We start from the raw sequence: 23,218 nt of genomic DNA, 5'->3' as shown, positions 1-23,218 counted from the left end.
TTTGGTTTGCAATGCTTGTGTGAGTGGGGTTTGCACAGATATTTATGTGGTCCAGCTCAAGGTTTGGCTATCCCTCTGTAGAGGAGTAGAGGAGCATGTCACTTTAAATCAATGTGTAACTTTAAAGTGTGAGAAAACCGTTCTGAAACATATCCCATAACCACTAAACATTGGTTTTAGGGTTGCATGAGTAGTGTTGTTTCTGTAAAATATCCACAAAATTGATGCTGTGCTGACCATCGGTGGCTGGGATGTTGAAATAGCCAAGTTTCCAGAACATTGTCAAGCTGTCTTAACTTGTGGGAAAGAGGAAAAACCACTTCCCATCAGAAAGAAGGGCTAGACATTAATGTTTACACCTTAGCAGTGCGCTTAAGGGAGTTGCTCATCCTTTTGAATATAGCCTGCTTTTATATTTTCAGTGTCAATCTCTATTTCAGTTTTAGTTGTTTATATTCTCCTCCCTCCCTCCCCCCCTCTCTCTCTTTCTCTGTCTTCATAGAGGGCTGATCATGTATAAAGATAAAGTGTTGGTCCTAGAGCCTACCCAAGAGTCCAACAGCACCCTACATCATCTCTTCAGAGCTGAGCATCTCAACCTCACACAGGGCACGTGTGGTCATAGGACCCACAAATCCCACATGTTTCCCCACGTCTCTGACAGTCTGGGGGCCTTGTTCAGCTCACGTGGTGCCAGGGTAAGCTAACCAAGATGTCCAATCACACGACACCTTTCTATGACTTAACCTTTCATGAGTTCACATAAGGTAATGGTATGACAATATGCCATCAGTGTTTATAGTGATTAATATCACTGTGAACAAGACACATTACATTTTTCACTGCTAATACATTCACTACTAATACAAATTTGAAATTATATTTCAAAAATTTTTCAAACCCTTAAACACAAATCGTAAAAACATCAGTTCATTAAAATGCATCTCTAGCAAAAGCAAACTACTGACTCAAATTACTTTGTTCATAATGAACTCCAAAACACACAAATGCCTAGACCAGGGGTGCTCATTACGTCGATCAATAAATGTGTGTAGATCGCATGACATTAAAAAGTAGTAGATGAATCGCCCATCTGCACTGACGGTTGTATTTTGATTGACATTCATGGTAGCCAATCTGCAATCCGCTCAACAAATTACGTTCGCCACCCCCCCGCTCTACAAAATACGTTCGCCACCTCACAACCCCCAACCCCCCAGTAGATCTTTCTGACTAGGTCATCTTATAAGTAGCTCGCAAGCTGAAAACTTGTGGGCACCCCTGGCCTAGACCCTACTGAGAATAAATTAGACACTAACACTACGTAACCTTACACACTAACACTACCTAGCCCTAGACACACTTATCAAAGATGCTAATAAACTGATTGAATGTGCACAAGGGAGACATATGCAAATTGTAAAACCATTCAAATTAAATTCAAATGTTTATTTTTTCACTTTTAATTAATTTTAATATTAATATTTAATTGTATTCCATTTAAATCAACTATATTTACCTTTATTTTAATCAATTGTTTGCTCTTTTATTTTTGGCAAAAACATACCCAAGGAGAAAGGAAATAGTAGGTTGGTTCTACAACATGGTCCCCTCTTTTGTCTCAGGAAAGCCAAAAGACATTGTCAGCATCACACGTGACTTCTACAGTCAGTAAGATCACGTCCTAATAAGGGGAGTAATGTTGAGGGAATTTTGGACTGTCACTGAACTGATCATGAACCTGAATATTGTGTTGAAACTGATGTTCCAAACAAAAATTCAGGGGTCCTGTATAATGAGGGTTCTGAACTGAAGTACTGAACACTGAGAATGTCAGAAGAGCTGTAATGACACAGTTCCCTCAGTTACCTAGATGCTTGACTGCTTGGTTTGATTTCACTAAAGACTCATTGCTGCCATGGATGATAAGAACAAAAAAACGTATCATCCCAGCAAAATGAGCCACCAAATTTTTTTTTCTAATATTTATATTCTTCCACTGCAGTTTTGATGATGGGGCAGAGAGCACTGTATACCATGTCAGTCCAAAGACTCCCATAGGTGTTTGTCTGGGTTTAGAAGCAGTGACCATGAGAGCTGTACAACATAATTCACATCATTTTCATCCTCATCAAACTGTTCAGTGACCATTTGTGTCTTGTAGATGGGAGTGCTGCCAGTGTGAAAGAGATCCCTCCCAGGACAGATAGCACATTTGAAAATGTCATTGGGGGATAAAGGAAAACAGTTTTGTATTGATTTTCCCTTTTAGTGTACTTAAAACATATCAAGTTCTCTTCATTTTCTCCTTCTTATGTATTGCACAATCATCATGACCAATAAATATGAGGTGGTCATATTCCATCATAGAACCATTTCCAATTATGTCTTTCCCACACAGCTAAATGTAGATGTGATTTGAATCACTGTTCCATTTAAAAGTCCTTTCCATTGAGCAGCCTTTGTGACAAAAGGTCCAGCTCCAATAATGCACCCTCTTTAAACGTCACTTAGATCTTTTCATTGCACCATTTTGGTCCAAAACCAAGGTCAACTAAACCTGATGAACATTTACTTCTTTAACACTGTATTGATTAAATCAAAACGTACACACGTTCGGCTCAGGTTACACCTTCGGGAAGCATCTGTCACCTCTCTTCACACATCTGTTTGGATTCAAACTGCACTACTTTTTAATCATTGGTGGATTACACATTTAGAACTGTGATAGCAAATGTTTGTTAGTGTTTAAACATGTCATATGTGTGTTATTTTTATTTCACTGTAGAGACTGGAGGTTTTGTTTTGAGTAGCAGGCCGTGTGCTTTAAAATGTAATGTGCTTGTGTATATGCACAAAGGTTCTTGGACATCCGTGGTTTGTGGCTACCAGATAAGAATTATCTAAATAGCTATCCTTTAGACAACTGAAGAAGTGGTTGAAGAAGTACCAGATAATACTTTCAGAATTTGCTTGTTAATGATGAGAAAATTGAGAAAATAGTTAAAATGAAAATTAAATATGATCATGAAACAGATCTGGGATAGGTAATCCTCAAAAAGAAATGCCAAGGCGTTTTGGCAAATATCATAGTAATTGTGGTTTACACAAGTAATGATGTTCAGCCAAAACCCTCATAGTTGAAGCTTTTCCCATCTAACCCGCTACAGTGTGGCACACATGGGGACGTCGTTCAGTTTTTAATAAAGTGGAGGACTTTTAATATTTCCCAGGCAATGTTTTTCTGCAAAGGTCTCCAAATAGCCTTCTGCACATGGCCTCACTGCATCTCCAGTGTGGTCTGATGTCACCCTTAGTCATGCACAGTCTGTAGCAGCTGTAATGTCATCTGTATCCGGAGAATGATAGATTCAAAGCCAGCTAATAACCTGCAGTCTTGGTTTTAATCACTGTGCCCTTATAAACTCGGTTCCTTTTACTGGTACCTTTTATACATGAACGAGCTTCAATATTAACACCACTATCCTACATTATAAGCTTAAGATAGTGGTAGTAGCTATACACATAAGTGATGCTAATTTATCCATAGAAGGCCATTTTGTGGTGATGTTGTAGTTGTTACTGAGACTTATTTTAAAGCAGTTTATTACAGAGAGACACATTTTATGAACAAATTGAATGTACAATAACAAAACAGAGATTGAGATGGCAGACTCCACCTCCATTAACGGACAGGTGGAGCTGACTGTCTGAATGTCAGAGGGCTGAAGAGAACTCGGACACATTTGGGCTGCTGCTCTGGGTGATAACGAGAGAGAAGGATACGTAGAGAAGGAGGACGGTAGAAATGTCACGGGGGGAAAGATGGCGGAGGGGATGTAAATGGGAATGGAGTAGGAGTGGAGGTATAGGCATAGTTATTCTCTAGCGCTTCAGTTATTTCATAAGTCCGTAATGAGTGAACGGTGAAAACAGGAGAAAATAACAGGGTGCAAATGGCAAGGATGCATTTGCATTACATTTACAGCATTTAACAGAGTGATTTACAGTAATTCTGTGTTGCCTGCCTGGAAGAAATCCTTATGCTAATGGCATCTTTGGAAAGCAATAGCCAAACCCTCCTGATGTTATATAAGTGAACTCTGTATGTCTAGGCCATGTTAGTAACATGGACAGAGAATGAGAACTGGTTGTTCAGGACCACATATAGATTTCTTGCATTTTCAAATAGACGGGTTCTCAAATCTTGGTGAGCTTGGTGTAAAATAGTTATGGTTCAGTTTCAAATTATGCAGTCATCCGTCATGTGATGTCATTTTTGATACTCGTACTAGTCTTAAAATCGTACTAGTATTTTTGTCAGTGTTAATATGCTTGCATTAATATGATGATTGCTTTAACAAATGTCCCAGGGTCCATCCACTTGTGTCTTTCAGACAGGGATGTGGGAAGAGGCCACAATGTGATCCTGCTTTTGGTCCATGTGAGCATGAACAAGCAGGTTTCTATTGCTGTATAAAAGCCCTGAGTCAGTGTCATGGGGCAGGATTTGTGCTGGCTGAATGAGATTTCTTGGAAGGAGTTGAAGCTTGGCCTGATGAGTGTAAGCTGGCATTATATTATCTGTCAGGAGCACAATGCACTGCCGGTCCATTCAGAGCCAGCAATCTTCAGGACACACAGAAGATTCAAAATGATGGTTCTACATATGATAAAGGACAGTGTGCCCCCTGTCTGTCCACCACACACATGGTCCATGGTGCTACGTCCCAGCCAGGTTTCCTTGGTCCCCCCACAGCTTCAGTTATGGATGCTGAGGGCAAGACTCACAGTCCCTCTTAACTCTAAGGATGTTGCTGATGTGCAAATGCTTTTATACCAATTAAAGAGATCAGTCACCAAAAGCAAGGGGAATGGTTGCTATTTAAAGCCATGGGAGACATTAGAGACTTTTCAGTGAGAGAGAAATTGTAAGTGTTGCATTAGCCCAGAATGCACAATGTCATAGTATGTGCATTAAAACTAGTTCTATATTTTTCCGATCAGTTCAGTGATGATTCTCATCCATTTTTTCCTTATCTGAGAGAGAGCATGTTGGGTACAGACAGTTCAATTTACACTTTGTCCAAGTGCTGCACAGATCCTGAGACTTGTCATGCAACTTCAGAGCCATTACTATTCCCACACAGCTGATTCAGCTCCAGAACACCCGGAGTTAAGACTCAGTTTTAATACTGGGAAAACACTGCTGATCAATATCTTAAAAAAAAAAGATCAGTTGTTTTTCTTTTTGTTTTTTACAATACAAGCCAAAAAATGTCAACTTTGTGTGATGGGGTTTGGACAGCTCAACAAAGCAGTCATAGGAGAGATGGCCGTGCTGTTCATGCAAATCTAGAACGCAGGAGTTCAGTCTACAGAGCATGCACTGAGACAGGGCATGACAAACAGCATGGCATTACTTGAAAATAGGAATTCAGGATTCTTTGTGAACTCAGAATGACCTCATTAATCATAGATTAATATCTGCACTCTGCTGAATCTACCTTAATGTGGTTTATTGGGAACTGATACCAAACCTGACATGTTCTCTTACTTTAACTTGACATACTAAATGACCATTTTATTAAATATGTCAGATTAACTGCTTTGGTAAATGAACTTACATATGCTTACACACGTACTGTACTTCCTAGAGGGTTACACTTTATTTCATTGTGAACATTTTCATTTCACCCCCATGAATTTAACGTTTTTGTAAAAGGACTGCAATGTAAGACAAATGCGGTACCCATTGTGTGTTATCCCACAAAGGACATGAAGAATAATCCCAGTGAAAAGCCAATTCAGTATGAAGGCTGAGACTGAAACCTTCAGAGAAAAACCCTTTTAGCTTGGGTTGTGCATTTTATTAAGTCCATCCAAGGCACTGTAAGAGTATGTGCACTAGTTTTATAATATTTATTATTTTTTCCCTTGACACATTCCCTCCTGATACATCGATATACCTCTATACCCCCATTCTCCTTCTTTTCTGTCTTTCTGCAGCACAAGAGACATGCCCAAAGCAACACAAAATACGTAGAACTGATTATCGTTGCAGACAACCGTGAGGTATGTAACCAAAAATATTCTTTGTCACTCACCATCAGTTAAAAGCTAAATAATGTCACACCCTGTGTAAGAATGAACACAAATCCTGCAGCCTCCTCTACACTGAAGCTGTGGGAACACAGAAGCACTGCTGCCACATGGTCATGACCCTTTAACCCAGTGCTTGGGGTCATGCACTTTGATCTAAGGGGGAGCCACTTAAGCAGATGTTGGTCAATTAAGAGGAGCTTATTTGCATGGCCCATACAGCAGATGTTTGTCAGTCAGCTGAAAGATTGTTTAAGTAGCACTTTAGGGTCATTTTTCTGGACTCAGACAGGAAGAGAAGACCTCCAGCTGCAGACATTTGATCTTTTGCCCAATTGGTCCATTTCAAACTGACCCCCAAGTAACTGCGTTAAATGCCATACTTCAAAATGCTTCTTTCGAAATGTGCTCCAGCTGAACCTCTGTTGTGTTCTCTAAATGTCCAACCTATTAATCCACTTTGGCAAATGTTTAGTACATGACCACCGATATGAGATTTTCTAGTTTATGTGCATTTGTTTGTAAGGCCTGCCACTATCAGGGGAATAAACTATTCGTTTAATGTTCAGGTATGAGAATCCTCCAGACATTCTTTACCAGGAACATAACATTGTGAATTATAATAGCAATAATAGCCCACAAAACTTTTTCAGAACATTGATTGTTAGTGAAGTTTTCATGGCTCACTTAGCTTCTGATTAGAGTCCCAAGCCTCAATACTCAAAGCCTATAATTCGGATCATACAGAATCAGAAGAATCCTACAGATTTTCCAAGCTTTGATTCTGTATGACTCTTTTGTTCACTGGGCCAGCAGCCCATCCCTCAGGCCAGACATTTCCAGTCTTTCCCAAACATGGGAGAGAGTCTCCACATCTGCACCAAATTGAAGCTCAGATGGAAAATCGCTTGCCTCATGCGACATCTACAATCCTCAGTGTTAAGGCCAACTTGAGAACCCTAAAAGATACAGGTTCCTTCTCCCCCTTTTATTTTCAGTATCAGAAACAGGGCAAAGACGTGGAGAAAGTGAGACAGAGACTAGCCGAGATCGCCAACTATGTGGACAAGGTAAACGTGACCGACCTTCTTCAGTGGCCGTGGTATGCAGTTCCACTGCTGCATTGACACAGTGCTACATAGTTCAGTGCCTTTTCCTTTTGATTACACCTGATCTGACTGATCAGCTGTTCACCAAGCACCTGCTCTCTAAAAACACTAATCTGAGCAGTAGCATTTAGGCCATCCAAAACTGGAACTGGTGAACCTTGATGTATTGCATTGGTTCTATAGCATCAAGCATCCCTAAAGCTAAACAGAGAGAAAACTGCAAAAAACCATTTGCCAATATATTTTGCCAATTATGTAGTTTAACATGTAATGCAACATTGACAGTACAGCGGGAGTCACAAATACTTGATGCTGAATGAGGCATACATAAAAAATCCAAGTTTTAAGAATAGGATGAATGTGTTTGAGCTTCACATGAAATTCAGTTCTACAGAGTACTAAACATCCGCGTAGCCCTGGTGGGGCTGGAGGTCTGGAGTGACTCGGACAAATGCTCAGTCACTCAGGATCCCTTCACCACACTGCACGAATTCCTGGACTGGAGGAAACTCAAGCTGTTACCACAGAAACCCCATGACAACGCACAGCTCATCAGGTTAGGAAACACCGTCCATCTTCACCACCGGACATATTAGAAGACAAAATTATCACAGCAAGATTGTGTCATATGCCTTCTATATAGTACAACAAGGCAAAAATAATTGTTATTAAAAAATGAACTGATACACTATAAGAGAGTATTGATTAAGCTCCAAGTCCAAAAGCAGTTAAAACACAGTTAAAACTGCAGGGCAGTGGCTAAGAGACTTAGCTGACCAGTCAAAAAACCAGACAGACACATCAAACTTGAGCCCAGAAATAGAAACCAAAGTAAAGCAACAGAAAAAAGATAGAGAGCATGCTCAAAAATAGACAAGTGACTCAGCAAGATTTCACCCCAAAAAAAATAAAATAAAAATCACTTGGAAGTGAGTTTATATTCAGGCCCAGTGAGTCCATGAATGAGCTGCAGGTGTGGAGCATCATCAGTCAGAGTCAGAGGAACCGTATGAAAACGGTTGTGGAGTGGCATGGAGTGGAGTCTTCCGATGGTCTGTGTCAGTAGCAGTACTTTCCTGCTATGATGAGAACAGAATCTGCAGGTCCAGATGGCTCACTTCATTTGCAGTGCATCTGGCCTACTCTGGAACGTAGATTGCGTTTAGGATTATTTTGTGAATCTGGATCTCTCTCTCTCCCTCACTCCCCCCCCACCCTCTCTCTCTCTTCAGTGGGGTGTACTTCCAGGGCACCACAATTGGTATGGCTCCCATTATGAGCATGTGTACGGCTGAACAGTCAGGGGGCATTGTCATGGTGAGTGAGGGAGTCTGTTGTTATACAAAACATGTACATCATTTGTGTCAAATCTGAAAAGGTCACATTTTCGGCATTGGTGTTCCATAATGTTTCTTTTATATATTTATTTCTGTATTATTTTTTAGCTATTCCCTCTTCCATTTAATTTAGCTGTAGCTAATTAAATGCATCATTACGTAGCAAATTAATATTTATACAGTGTTTTTTCATGCTTTTATTGTTGAAGTGAAGATCTCTGCTTTATTATTTACTGTGCCTGCTGAAGAGGTTATATAATGGCCATCCAAAGATGTTTGCCATAAATCACCCAAACATATCGATTACATGAGTCCTAGCTGTTTACGTACTAATGAGGCAGAACAAACAAATGATCGGCAAGGGAAACATCATATCCACTCAAAAGGGACCGAGTTCTATACCACAGCTCTGGGAGTGATTAGCAATTGAGATTCCAGCTTTGGAATCGATCCCTGCCTTGGTTCAGACTCCAGCCTTTTATTAGGTCATTAGAACTCATTAGCTCTAGAAAGGAGTTGCTATTCTGGAACAGCTCTCTGGTTAGCCAGTGTTCCAGAACCTCCCAGCTGTTTGTGGCGTTTTGTGCCTGGCGCAGAGGCTAAGGCCTTGGCAGGGTGATTAAAGATCTGAATGACATGTCCGCTCACTGAGCGATGGTTCCACCAGCCTCCTCCATTACAGATCAGCATGGCTCCACACCACCATCAGTCTCGCTCTGCCCTGCTTCTCCACCCGCTGCCTGCATGAAACAGGAGTACTCTCTGGGACCCTAAGGAGAGAGGCTGAATACACAGACCCAGTGAATGATGATTCTGTTACTCTTATTGGTCAACAAAAGAAATTAGGAAGGCATCCTTCTTCGATAGACCCAGATGATATTGATGACCCAGATGATGCTTTTTTTTTGTTTTTTGTTTTTTTTATTGGATTATTCAATAAGTAATTTATTAAAATCTGTTTTTCTCATTGACTAACTCTCTGCAGTCTGGTTCCCTGTCAAATATTTACTACTTAATTGCATGGCACGTCTGCTAATATAAACAATTTTAACCAAATCATTTGATATGTCAATCTCAAATGCTTTGAGCACTTTGTAATTATCTAGATTTCTGAATGAAATGCTCCTAAAGTGAGACCTGGTCTTCATCTCTTTTTAAAAACAAAACCAGACACAGTATGTAATACTGATCTACCTTAACTAAATAAATAATCTGAATGATCAAGCTCACTGATGAGGAGCATATTAACTTTAGTGATGATTAGAAGTCAGGTTTTCTGATCAGGGCAGGCTGGATTTCACCTGTTCTGCCATACATATTGTATACACTGTGGTTTCCTGCAATGTCAGAGCATTTCTCTCTCTCTCTCTCTCTCTCTCTCTCTCTTTGATCAATTTCATAATCAATGTGTCTGTGTGAAAGTCACCTGTTTTTGTGAAGGTATCATTTCATATCCTCTTTTCACTAAGCCATACATCTGCTGTGTTCCAGCAGTTTGTGGTTTGGTACCGGTCTCTCTCTCTCTCTCTCTCTCTCTCTCTCTCTCTCTCTCTCTCTCTCTCTCTCACACACACACACACACACACACACACATGCAGAAATGTGTACCCACTTCAACCCATGTGTATGTGTGAATAAGGTCCTACTCAGAGCACTGCTAAATGGTTTGCTGAGAGGAAGGCTTTGCTACATTTCGTCTTGGCAGAGTTGGAGCAATTAGGTAAACCACACAAGTCCTGACTTATGCTCCAGTAATGGCTTTGTGGAAAAGCAGTTACATAGGCCGTTGGTGTCTGCGTTTTATTGATTAGTTCTCTCATGTGAAACACCACTTTGCTATTTTCTATGATAGAAAAACAAACAAACGTGGTGATGTTGGTCAGAATCTAATCTTTGTAGGGCAGCTGGAGTGTAATCGACCCTGACCCCTCTGCTATGGCAAATACTGGAAAGTAATTGGGTTTACTTGTTTGGAAATGAAATTGATCGGTTTTATGAAAGCGTGCCACTGTTTGTTGCAGTGCCATGCTATGAAAGCGCTGATTTATCTGGGAGCATGTGTGGCTGCAATTAACGATCACCCATCGCTTTCTCTTCTTCTTCCTGTTGCTTTTACTTTTCTCTCTCTCATTGCCAGGACCACTCCGACAACCCCCTGGGAGCTGCGGTTACTCTGGCTCATGAGCTGGGGCACAACTTTGGAATGAACCATGACACACCAGAGCGTGGATGTGGTTGCAGAGTGACGGCAGACAGAGGTGGATGTATTATGACTCCCTCTACTGGGTATGTCCCTGGACGGATCTGTCTCCAGTCCTCAGGATGCCCCCTTAGATATGTTCTACCTCTATCTCAGCTACCAGCTGTTGGTACATATATTATGATTATATATATTACATGTTTAATCATGCTTTAGAGCCAAATGCAGAGATACAGAGATTTAGACAAGGTGCACAGCCTAAAAGAAAAATACATATAAATCCAGCTCATCAGCTAGTTTAGAAGCTTGTTTTGATACACACACCTCAAAAGTATTTAGCAATACAAACAATGAAATGAATTTCCAGTAATCGTCCAGTGGAGTTTCTTTGTCTTCAGATGTCGATTGTACGCTCACTTCTTTTAGAAGCTCTTGAACCATCCCTAGCCACTTCAAGGAACTTGATTAATCACTAATCCTGCATATCCGTCTTCCTGTCTCACCCTACCAGTGGGTGGACATATCTTTTTTTCTCACATTTAGTTCTTCTACCAGAGGCCTGGGGGCTTGAGGGTATAGTCCATTATTTTAGCTGTTTCTCGAATGGCTCTCTTCTGGAATGAGTGTGATACTATTATTTCTGGGATGTGTTGGCATGGTGTTAGCCTTCCACATTCTGTGTATTTCTCCAACTGTTCACTGATCTTTCCCTCACTTGTGATTGCCACATCTATTACCCCGGCATGTCATCTACTCATCATTATATTTGATTGTTGCATCTATAACTAATTATGTATCTAATTTGGGGGTGCCAGAGCACCCTGGCCTTGGTGTTTTCTACCACTCTATTCCCTCTATGTGGGTTTTGGGTCCACACACTATCCACCTCGTGCACCTCATACCTCCCCAGATACGACCCCTGCCCCTTGGAAATACGGTGTATGCTTCCCCTGGGATCCTGCTGCTATGTGCGGAACTGTCTCAGAGGCTCTTGTGTACATTCTGAATCTTGGGTCTTGTCTGGTCTGATGCACACCTGCTTCAATCAGGATAGTACTCAGTGCCTGTTGTTGTGCTGCCAAGATTAGTGACTAGCGACACTACACAGAATACGCCACACAGAATATCATGCATTTCTGAGATATGGTCACCAAGAATAACAAAGAATTAGCTGTCAGCTAAATGTATTGAAAAATAATTTAACCTGAAAGTGTAGCCCACTTATCAGTGATGTTTATGGATATTAGTGACATGTGGTGTTCAAAGCAGCGGTAAGATTCAATAAAACAGAGACTGAAACATTATTCTGAACAGTTTCAGACCATTACTTACTTTAACTTGTGTCAATTCTTTACTGTGATCCTTTTGAAACCAGGTTTTCATATATGATGATCATTCATAATGTAATGGAATCACTTCAGTACAAAATATTCTAACATTTACTTCAAAAAGACAAATTAGAAATTGATCTAATGTCATCCACAGCTGACCACAGCAATTTAAGTTCATCTAGGAAAATGCCAGATTCTAATGAGCAGTCTGAGAAAGCCTATGAATATAAGCCAGGAGTCAGGAGTCACACGTGGTGGCTCTCACATGCCATTAGGCTACTGAATCAGAGAAATCTGCTCACAGATTTGAATATGCACCACAAAACCTAAAGTCAATGCGTTTGTCATACTTGGAGTCCTCACAATGGTCACCTGTGAAAGATTTAAATCAGTAGATTGCTATACCCTGCTGAGTGATGGAGGTTAGTTGTGTTGAGTAATGTTTTTAAAGACCACTGTCTGTTACTAGAGGAAATTTTATTCCTGCTGATGCATTTCCTTAATTCTATTGTATCAAGATCATACTGAGGCCATGAAGTCATTGCTGCTAACCGCATGAAACATACTACCAAAAATATAATAAACCCCATTAAACTCAACTGCTACTTTTATAATTATCAGTAGCTATACTGAAATAATACGGAATTGTAGTAGTAAGAGTAATAGCACCAATTGACCAACCACCCAAAATAAAGCGAGGTCACTCATCAGTGTTAACATGATCGTGTTGACATTTGGACCAGTGTAATGCGTTGCTAATGTGTTATTTGTCATGCATGGGAGTGGGTGTTAAAATGCACGGAGTAGTAATTTACAGCTAAGCTCTGACTGTTCAGCATCTGTTCAGTCTGTCTGGGAGCGCTGTGGTGAAGATATTCCAGTACTGCATAAATGTTATTGCCAGTTCTGGCTTGTTTGCAGCATAAATATGGGGGACACTTGTTTGTCATATATTTGAATGAATTGCTAAGGGGAGAGGATGTGTGTAAATACACAATGGATATTAAATACATGTGTGTAGGAGAGCTGAATGCCATCAGTGCCTTTTTATCTCTCTTTGCTATTTGTAGGCAGATTGGACTTTTGTGCTCTGACTCCAGAGATTACAACGGGTTCATACGGCCTCTAGATCATCCCCTAAAGACTGACTCACTGCTCCTAGAGAGAAATCAATAGGTGTAGAGTCAGATGCTTCTGAGCCTGTGTATTTCAAGTCTGTGAATCAACCTGAGAATATGCTCCGCATTTCAGAATTTGCATGATAGATCCTACAAATGAACTAAAAAAAATGAACCTTTGATTTTTTAATATAATTATATGTGTTCTTCCATGTAGCCCAGTCAGTTATAACGCAGTGTCTGCAAGTGTACAACTGGGATCTGTGCCATTTGCAGTATACTGTATGTCTGAACTTCCACAACATTACTGTTGGCTTCATACCTCAGTGGGTGGGAGTATTGGCAGGAGCGGTCTCTCACTGTGGATTGAGTAGCCACAAACGAACAGCATGTACTCTTCCATAAGCATCTGGAGATGTTCAGTGATGCTCTTTCCAAAAGTATCTGACTTGGCAGACTTCAGAGCAAAGCATGAGTTCCCCTTCAGACTCCTAGCACCTGTACCACTGCTGCCACTCTCTCTATAATGGCTCTGAGGAGTTGCCTCAGGTGGCTTCTTGCAGGGGCCGTGATGGCGCATGTGTAGCCAGCCCAGCGTCTCCGTGTATTTGGCTTACTCCGTGTCTATGGGAAACGCACGACTGCCATCCTCGATTGTGAACGTGTGAAGCTGTGAAGTCTTCAGCATTCTGTAGAAGCCAAGAAAAGTGGAGAAAAAATATCAAAACTGAGAGACAACGGTGGAGAAGTTTCCCTCTGTCTCTTCATGGTGGTTTGGCCAGGTGGGGGAGAGGATGTCATGAATATTCTTTTATATTTACAGTGGGAGGAGCTGTCAGACATACCGGATAAATATTTCAGCAGCTCTAAGCTTCGCGGCTTGTGCTGTGAGGCACGCCGAGAGCCTCTCACTTAAGCGTCAGGGAGAAGATTAGAGGAGGGAGAGTTCATAGTCCCTCTTGATCCAGGATCCTTGACAGCAGATTCTCTCTGATGTTAAACTATAGGTGCTGCTGTACTGCATTTACTGTGAACTGGTGTCCCAGCTTGGTGTCAAAGCGTAGAGCCAATGTGTGCTGAGTGATAGTGCAAAATGATCATTTTAAATGAATAGTTAAAATGTTGTATTTACGAAGTGATAACCTTTCACTGCAAAGCCATCACTCTTAAATTAAGCCGGCATTTAGCTATGGCTCTGAGTCAATGCTTTAATTATTAAGGCCCATTAGTAATGTGCTTCTTATTCTGTTCTCATTCGTTTCTTGCTGAAATCTGGGTCAAGATCAATGTTTGTGAGACACCGTGTGGCAGGCAGAGGAGCGCAAGTCACTGACAATCTGATTATGCAGGCATTGTGTGTGTGTGTGTGTGTGTGTGTGTGTGTGTGTGTGTGTGTGTGTGTGTGTGTGTGTGTGCTTTCTGCAAGTCAGTACTGTCCTTGGAAATGAGTGACTGCCATAAGCCATGAGAAGTGGATGAGAGATGAGAGGAGATATTGACACCTGTGTGTGAGTGTGTATGAGTGTGTGTAAGTGAGTGTGAGTGAATAGGAGTGTGTGTGTGTGTATGTGTGTTCTTACTCTGACACAAACAGGTAATGCTGCACAATAGATGTCTACAGGAACAAAGTGTGTTCCTGCTCTACAGGGTGATAACCATGTGTTCCTGGTCCTGCCCTGCATACCTAATGTTTTGATGTTGGAGTCTTTTTCATGGCAGATAAACAGTAAACAATAACCGTGCTTTCATGATAGAAAACATGGTCAGTTACACAGAGTGTGAAAACATCACAGTGTCAAATATGGCAAAACCTACAGTATCTTGCTCTTCAGTTCACATTAGACATGGGAAGAAAGCATGAGAAGGGAACACCAATTTATATATGAAACTGTTCTCATTGAGTCCCAACAAATGAAGGAGACACTCCCCATTCTGAAAACACCCCATTCGCATTAATAAGCCATAAGCCATAATCCCTAAGCCATTGACATTTATGGTAGACCTGTGGGCCCCTGCTGTGGGTGTGGCTTCCTCTTGTGGGCCCCTGCTGTGGGTGTGGCTTCCTCTCGTGGGCCCCTGCTGTGGATGCTTGCAGGGTTTGTGTGTATGAGTTTCTTGTGCCTTGTGGAGTTGTAAGGGCATGTGATCTGGCAATACCTCAGAAGCATGTGTTTGAGAGTGTTCTCGTAGACAGGTGTGTGTAGCATCTGAAGCCCATTCTACTGAAACCTTCCATATTTCCCATGTTTCAAAGTCACCAAGTATCTACCTACCCTTGAGTCTTTGTTTTTGTAGTCTGTTGAAACAAGCACGGCGATAGTCTTCTCTCTGCTCTCTTTCTCTGTCTCACACACACATGAACGCACACAAATAAATGATAATAAAATGTCTGGCGGTGGAAACAACGTTCTGGCTGGTGAGAGGGGCCATATTTCAGTCCATCTCACGACTCAGCACCAACATGACATTACACTGCTGGCACGACTGCTGCAGTTTGATTGGTTAATTGATTAGTGCAAGGGATGGGATGGGATGAGCAGAGATTAATGAGGGACATTGTGAGGAATGATGCCTATTTCTCTCTGCCTGTTCAGTTACTCAACACTTCTCCTCACAGATTTACGAGCAATGATTACATTAAGATCTTCTAACAGGGATCTTTCTGCTTTTCCAAGTCTATCTTTTTCTTTCTCCTGCTGATCCTTCTCTGCCCTTCTCTCTTTGTGTGTCTCTCTCTCTGACTCTCTCTGCCCCTCTCTCTCTCTCTCTCTCTCTCTCTCTCTCTTTCTCTGCCTCTCTCTCTCTATCTGTCTGCCTCTTTCTCCTGCCTCTCTCTCTGCCTCTCTCTCTATCTGTCTGCCTCTTTCTCCCTGCCTCTCTCTCTCTCTCTCTCATAACTTTGACTTTCTTTATTAGATTCAATAATTAGCATAACCATATTCTCTGCCTCTTTCTCTCTGCCTCTCTCTATGTCTGCCACTTTCTCCCTGCCTCTCTCTCTCTCTCTCTCTCTCTCTCTCTCTCTCATGACTTTGACTCTCTCTTTATTAGATTCAATAATTAGCATAACCATATTTAGCAATGGCATTGCTAGGACATCATATCATTAATTGATGTACAGTATTAAGAAATTAATTAAGGGTTAATTTTAATATTACATTTTTTATTACTTCTCCAATTAAATGGTTGAAAGTTCAATACTGTCCTTTTCTCCCTCTTTCTCCCTCTATGTCTCACTCTTTCTCTCTCTGTGCAGATACCCATTCCCCACCGTTTTCAGTTCGTGTAGTAAGAAGGACTTGGAGGTCAGTCTGGAGAAGGGTGTGGGCATGTGTCTCTTCAACATGCCAGAGGTCAAAGTGCTCTATGGAGGGCAGAAGTGTGGTAACGGATACGTGGAGGAGGGAGAGGAATGTGACTGTGGTGACCCAGAGGTACAGATGGGTGTGGCTGAATGCATTTGTATTGATGAACTCTGCATTAATGCATAGCTGTCTTTTTCTTTCCCTTACTAATATGGAAGTGAAAACTAGGGCTTGTGTGTGTGTTTGTGTTTGTGTGTGTCTTACCCACTCTTGCTTTGATGTGTCTGAGATGGACATGCATTGTTCGCATTACACAGCAAATGTAACACACCCACCTAAACTCTCACTGCACTCTTTCACTCCAAACTTACCCACTCCAAATGTTCCCACCTCACACAGCATGGATCACTAAAGCCTTATCATCCAAACCCATGACAAGTGGCATAAACATACACTTCATCCGGGTGTGTGTTCCCCTTGATCACATTGGGAAGGAAACCCTGACTTCAGAGCCTTCGGCCCCAGCACATGTGTGGGGCAGAACCGAGCTCCGGGGTGCTTTGAAGCACCTCACATAACAACCCCATTACTGACTTAGTCCTGAAGCTATTTGATTGGTCTGCCTGTGTGTTTATTGATCTTTTTTGATGACAACTTATGGTACAAAGAGAACGTATTGGAGTGAGTGTATGTGCGTGTGGGTGAGTGATTGCCGGGTGTGGTGGATGTAAGAACAGTGCCGACCTGTCACCGCTGTTGAAATGTATGTGTTTATGCTGTATCCATAAAGTGTTTAAAAGGAGCCAGTAGGCCAGGGAGTGTCTGGGAAACCAATAAGACTCTGAGAGGTTCTCTACAACTCCATCACACGCTATTCACGCTATTTTATGCATTAGGAACAGCTCGAATCTTGACTGTGTTTTGGTAAGACATTTATAGTTCTATCGGGTCGAGTTCTGCCTCCCAAGCCCAGTCAGTACTTCAGGTTTAACAACAGGATCTGGGTCCATTAAGGTTCCCCCACTGGCTGCTGGACAAATCCTGCTGTGACTGAACACAAGTGCATTTATTTAAATAACCTGAGTCAGGGTAGGAGAGGTACAGGACCTGTGTGTATGTACACATGAGGGAGCTTTATTGCTTTTATCGCTCTCTGTTTATCTGTCTCTGCAGGAATGTATGAACCCCTGCTGTAATGCCAGTACATGCACCCTGAAAGGCAGCGCTGTGTGCGCTCATGGCCAGTGTTGTGAAGATTGTCAGGTAAGATACATCTCACTCATTTTTCACTGTTTAATGAGGTTTTGCTAAGCTTCGCCATTTGTCTGTTTAAAACGACACAGTGACGCAGCATGTGAGGATAAACACTGTTTGTCCGGGTCTGCACTCTCAGCTGAAGCCTGCAGGTACCCCATGCCGGGAGTCCAGTAACTCCTGCGACCTGCCAGAATTCTGCACCGGCTCAGACCCGCACTGCCCTGCCAATGTCTACCTGCACGATGGCCACACCTGCCACAGTGTGGATGGGCACTGTTACAATGGCGTCTGCCAAACTCACGAACAGCAGTGTATCACGCTCTGGGGTCAGGGTGAGTTATGGCGCCACCTACAGGCCTCAAGGAACATCACCTCTAGATGGCAATTATTGTACCTTGATGATGGATGATATTTACATAGTTAAGCTGACAAACTCTTGACGTTTGTTGAACATTATGCCAAGTCGAAGGTTTTCCAATGGTTATGTATTGCTAGAATGTCAAAGTTGTGTGAAATGTTTGAAATGTTTATGTTGAATTCCATGCAGATGTCATCTTTTTATATGATTTATAAAAATGAAGAGAGGTTGCAGAGAGCAGGAGTGTATGTAGGACGTGTGTGTGTGTGTGTGTGTGTCCTGTAGGTGCAAAGCCAGCTCCGGGTATTTGTTTCGAGAGGGTGAACTCGGCAGGGGACCCATATGGGAACTGTGGGAAAGACTCCAAAGGATCGTTCGTTAAGTGTGAAGCTCGGTGAGTTTTATGTTCTCTCAGATGACTAAAACATCTGCTGTCGTTTCCTTTGTTTGTCTCCCACACAAAAACACTTTCACACAGAACCCCACAATTTTTGCAATGTGACATGCAGTACAGTCTAAAAAAAAAAGGCCCACTGGAAAGGACCTTACAATTTACATAAACATGAAGCTCTTGTTCAGTTGGACTGCGATTGGCAGGCACTTCAGGTATTTCAGAGAGAATGTCTTGATTAATGGAATTTCACTAATTACTCAGAGTGTAACAACTCAGGGGGGCAGGTTCGACACAAGTGCAGGAGATCTTGGATATTACTATGATTTATTAACAAAAACACACAAGGAAGGCTAAAACTAAGAAGACATCAAACACAGATAAACTAAACAAACTAAAGACATCAACCAAGTACAATGCAGACATAATTAATGAACAAGGACATGGACATAATACAGATGTAGCAACATAGACAAACAAAGGCACACAAAGCAAACTAACACACTACAAACTAAAGAGACAAGATCTACACAAAACTAACAACAAGACTAGTAACAGACACTGGACTGAATGCAAGACACAAGTTAACAATCAACAGAGATAACTAGAAAATACCACCAATCAGAACCAGGAACAAAACAACAGGTGCTACATGCAATGACCAGCAACCAACAGGAAAAAACACAGGTCCAACAAAGAATAACCGAGACACAAGTGAAAACCATGACGAGGGGCCAGAGTACAAGGAAGGGACGTGAAATTAGACACAAGATGGATTTTCAAAATAAAAGAACATAAAGAGGAAACCAAGACACAAACCAAACTAAAACAAGAGGGGTTGCTGAGGGGACTGTGACAGAGAGCGAGAGAGCAAGAGAGAGAGAGAGAGAGAGAAAACACTTTTTGTAAAGAAGTAATCACTAGTCAACTAGTGTCAGCTGTCTTATCCCATTAATCAATAACATAAATCAATGTCATGTTGTTCTGTAGAGATGCCAAATGTGGGAAGATCCAGTGTCAAGGTGGTGCTAACCGGCCAGTGATTGGCACAAATGCAGTTTCCATAGAGACCAACATTCCCCTGCAGGAGGGGGGGCGGATCCTGTGCCGTGGAACGCACGTGTACCTGGGCGACGACATGCCCGACCCGGGCCTGGTCCTCACTGGGACAAAGTGTGGTGGAAACATGGTAAGAGTTCATATGGCCTTACTCTGATTCATCCTGCATTCATGCTCACTAAGGTCAACCTCGCTGAAGGCAGACTGGCTGAAGACAACGACACCATGGGACTGCAGTTGGGGTTTGTTTTGAATATGGAGGAGGCTGCAACTTGCTCCTGGGCATCTGTCTATCTCTACTCTAACACATCTGGATCTGATGCTTAGGTCTGGTCAGAGACGTCTGTGACCTAAGTCACAGGTGAAAGCAAAACCCCATGCAGCCTCAGGCATGTGTAATTTGGAACCATACATTTTTATTCAGCCATTTGCTTTGTATTGTTTCCTTGCTAATTTCACATTTGCATGATATGAACCTAACAAACATTTGTATTTATGCTGATGCAGTCTGAATTTTTTTGAATATATTTTATAGGTCACTATCATTGTGTGTGTATGATTATTTAATGAGGAAGTGTCTATATAGTCATGGCTTTACGTGTGTGTGTGTGTGTGTGTGTGTGTGTGTGTGTGTGGGTGTACGCCTCATCATCTCTAACAGTGAGCAGTAACAACGGAAAGTACCCTTACATTGCACCATTACTCAAATGTGGTTTTGCAGATGTGTGTGTGTGTGTGTGTGTGTGTCGGAGATATTCCATGTTCTCAGTTATTCCAGCCAGCTCTAAAAAATTTCCCAATTATACTAAACAACCTGCCAGTTTCCCCAGCATCCTCCCATCTCATCCAACTCTGGGGTTCTTCCTCCATGATTATTTAGCATTTGAAATAATCTGTGTCTCATTCCTAAATCTCAGTGAATTTGACTGGAACGGAACTGGTGCCACAGTACACAACGAAGACATGAAACTCATCTCTCCACTTGTTAAAAGTGTGACGTTAAAAGTGTCACTCACTTGATCACTAACTCACTTGATCACTAACTGCACTTGCTTCTTACACACCATATGAAACTATGTCTAAACATGAATTAGGTCCTTTAAGGGTAATCAGTAAATTCACTAAACTTTGAGGACTTTCCAATGAGAAGATCTAGTTTAGTTTTAAAACATTGCCTAATGCTTGGGTCAAAAAATAACGTTAGGATAAAAGTGATGATTCATATGGGATGAAGGGACATGACTGGAGGATCGTCTCCTCACTAGGATATGAGCCACTTGGTCGTCAACTCACTCTCTCACTCCCTCACTGGATCACTAACTCAGTCACTCCCTCACTGGATCACTAACTCAGTCACTCGCTCACTGGATCACTAACTCAGTCACTCGCTCACTGGATCACTAACTCAGTCACTCCCTCACTGGATCACTAACTCAGTCACTCCCTCACTGGATCACTAACTCAGTCACTCCCTCACTGGATCACTAACTCAGTCACTTTCCTTCACACTCACTCACATGCTTATTCCCTCTCTTGGTCTCTGTGGGTGCACTTACTGTGTTATCCCCCCTCTCTCTCTGTTTGTCTCATCTCTCTGTAGATGTGCCTGAATCGCCGGTGTCAGAACATCAGCGTGTTTGGGGTCTATGAGTGCTCGGCCAAGTGCAGCGGACGAGGGGTGAGCTGCTCTTTTCTTATCTCTCTCATTCCCAGACAAGTCCTCACTCACAGAGTTCATCTGCAGAACATTCTGGAACAAATCCATCTCCTAGCTACTAGCCCTGAACGGCTAGTTCTGCAGCCTCCTCTAACCTTCCTATAAAATACCAGCATCTTAAAGAACGGCACGTACAGCCCTAACAGCTTGACATGTCATGAAATAGGAAATTAAAATAGGAAGTACACAAGGACATATATTTCTCCGGACATATACGATAGCTGCTCCGTTATTCATCAAGGCCCAGCTTCTGAGCCAAGACTGTTACTGCCAGACATTAGAAAACGCCTATGAAATTTTAAATAGTTTGGTGGACTTGGACACGATCATTTATTCAGTGTGCAACTGCTGAGAGAATCTTGTCCCCTCTCAGTCCCTCTGCCTGTACTCTAACTTGAGAATATATGTGCTTCTGTGTATTTCTCTCATATCGGTGTCTCTCATGTAAATCTCTGTATGCACCTTTTCGTATTTACATCTTTTCTTCTCTCTTTCTTTCTTTATCATTCTATCTTTCTCAAGCACATACAACATGCTTGTTTATAGTATACTATGATCTACCTGTGTGTTACCTGTGTGTATAGATGCCATCTCGAAGGCATCTATACACTGCTATGAATCTTTCAGCATTCTCAACACCTCAATAAGCCATAATAGATGCACCTTAAAGTCCAGCTTAAAGAGTCATTCATCACAGCGTGACTCTGAGCCTCTCGGCCTGGCGTGGCCGTTAGGACTGGGCTTTGCCTGCTGGGAGACCCACAGCCTGCATGCATCCCAGTAGCAGGGCAGTCAGGTGGAGACGCTGGGAAATATGGAGATGAGAGGAGCACTTCAGAAATTAGAGCTCTGCTCTCCACAGAGCTGGGTGCCTATAGCTCTAATGATTTCTGAGAGTCCTGCTAAGCACAAATGTAGGACCTGAACGCTGGTTCCCAGAGCATGAAACAAGACCTGCGCTGTGAAATTGGAAATGTGGTAAAGGCGTTATGCATGTCAGTCTCAGACCAACACTGCAAATCTCTCAAATTTGGTCATACATCGTATGTCGGCTGTTGTTCACCTCTCTGAAACGTGTCCTTCCTTGACCCCCGCGAACATGGCATGACAGGGCTGTACATATCTGCTCGGGTTTGCTGATTCATCGATTGTCTGTTCAGCGTTTCACGGGACCAGGCTGGCAAAATGAAACTGGTGTTGAAAAATGAGTCATCACAGAAAATGTTATGCGTATGTGTCATTTCAGAGTCCTGGACAGAAAAAAAAACAACAAAATAATGTGTTCGATGTTCACTAACTCATAAATGGAACCAACGGGGATTGTTAGGAGACAAAGCCACAAGTGTTGGAAAGGACAGAGCGAGAAAGATAAAATGAGTATATGGTTTGATTATGAGAAAGTTCCATGAATTAACTCAAACATTCAGATCTGATCAAGATCTGTTCTGCAGATCCACACATCTGCTCCCCATCACCTTGCATGGGAGAGACACAGAGAGACGGAGGGGGGGGGGCAGAAAGACAAAGACAGAGAGAAGGAGAAAGAGAAAGAGTGAGAGGGGGGAGAGAGGGAGAACAACAGAGAATATGTTTTTGGTTTAATATTCTGTGCCATGTTGAAACAGTGTGTGTATGTGTGTGTATGTGCACACGTGATATAGAGGGGGTCCTCTTTGGAATTACGAAATGGAAGAAAAAGGCATTGAACCCATCTGGAGGATATTGTACTGGTTTGGCAAACAAACTTGTTAACATTATGAAGGTCAGGTGTTATACAGACATAACCTTATTTATTCTACAGTAAATCTGATTACTTTAAACCTACAGACTGTTTTTGCAACTCTAATTTAAATAGATTAGAGGCAATGCACTATGGTGGTGTCAGTCAATCATAAATGTTTATAATGAGGTAAAGAATGTTTATAATGATATGA

At 41.9% G+C, this 23,218-nt stretch overlaps 1 protein-coding gene across 4 annotated transcripts in view; it reads left to right on the top strand.

The window, feature by feature from the left end:
• The window catches only part of adam12a (ADAM metallopeptidase domain 12a), a 78,104-nt gene that overhangs the window by 45,877 nt on the left and 9,009 nt on the right, over positions 1 to 23,218 (top strand). For all 4 annotated transcript variants that reach the window (XM_076999992.1, XM_076999993.1, XM_076999994.1 and 1 more), the window contains 12 exons: positions 503 to 698; positions 6,010 to 6,075; positions 7,101 to 7,172; positions 7,598 to 7,767; positions 8,444 to 8,528; positions 10,686 to 10,834; positions 16,454 to 16,631; positions 17,676 to 17,765; positions 17,896 to 18,091; positions 18,403 to 18,511; positions 19,499 to 19,697; positions 21,168 to 21,245. In XM_076999992.1, coding sequence (XP_076856107.1) covers positions 503 to 698; positions 6,010 to 6,075; positions 7,101 to 7,172; positions 7,598 to 7,767; positions 8,444 to 8,528; positions 10,686 to 10,834; positions 16,454 to 16,631; positions 17,676 to 17,765; positions 17,896 to 18,091; positions 18,403 to 18,511; positions 19,499 to 19,697; positions 21,168 to 21,245 — 1,588 coding nt within the window. The remainder of the gene's footprint in view (positions 1 to 502; positions 699 to 6,009; positions 6,076 to 7,100; positions 7,173 to 7,597; positions 7,768 to 8,443; positions 8,529 to 10,685; positions 10,835 to 16,453; positions 16,632 to 17,675; positions 17,766 to 17,895; positions 18,092 to 18,402; positions 18,512 to 19,498; positions 19,698 to 21,167; positions 21,246 to 23,218) is intronic.

This window comes from Brachyhypopomus gauderio, chromosome 3 (assembly GCF_052324685.1).
Source record: "Brachyhypopomus gauderio isolate BG-103 chromosome 3, BGAUD_0.2, whole genome shotgun sequence".
Lineage (NCBI taxonomy): Eukaryota > Metazoa > Chordata > Actinopteri > Gymnotiformes > Hypopomidae > Brachyhypopomus > Brachyhypopomus gauderio.
The sequence above is the reverse complement of the archived record's forward strand: the minus strand, read 5'-3'. Positions and strand labels throughout refer to the sequence as shown.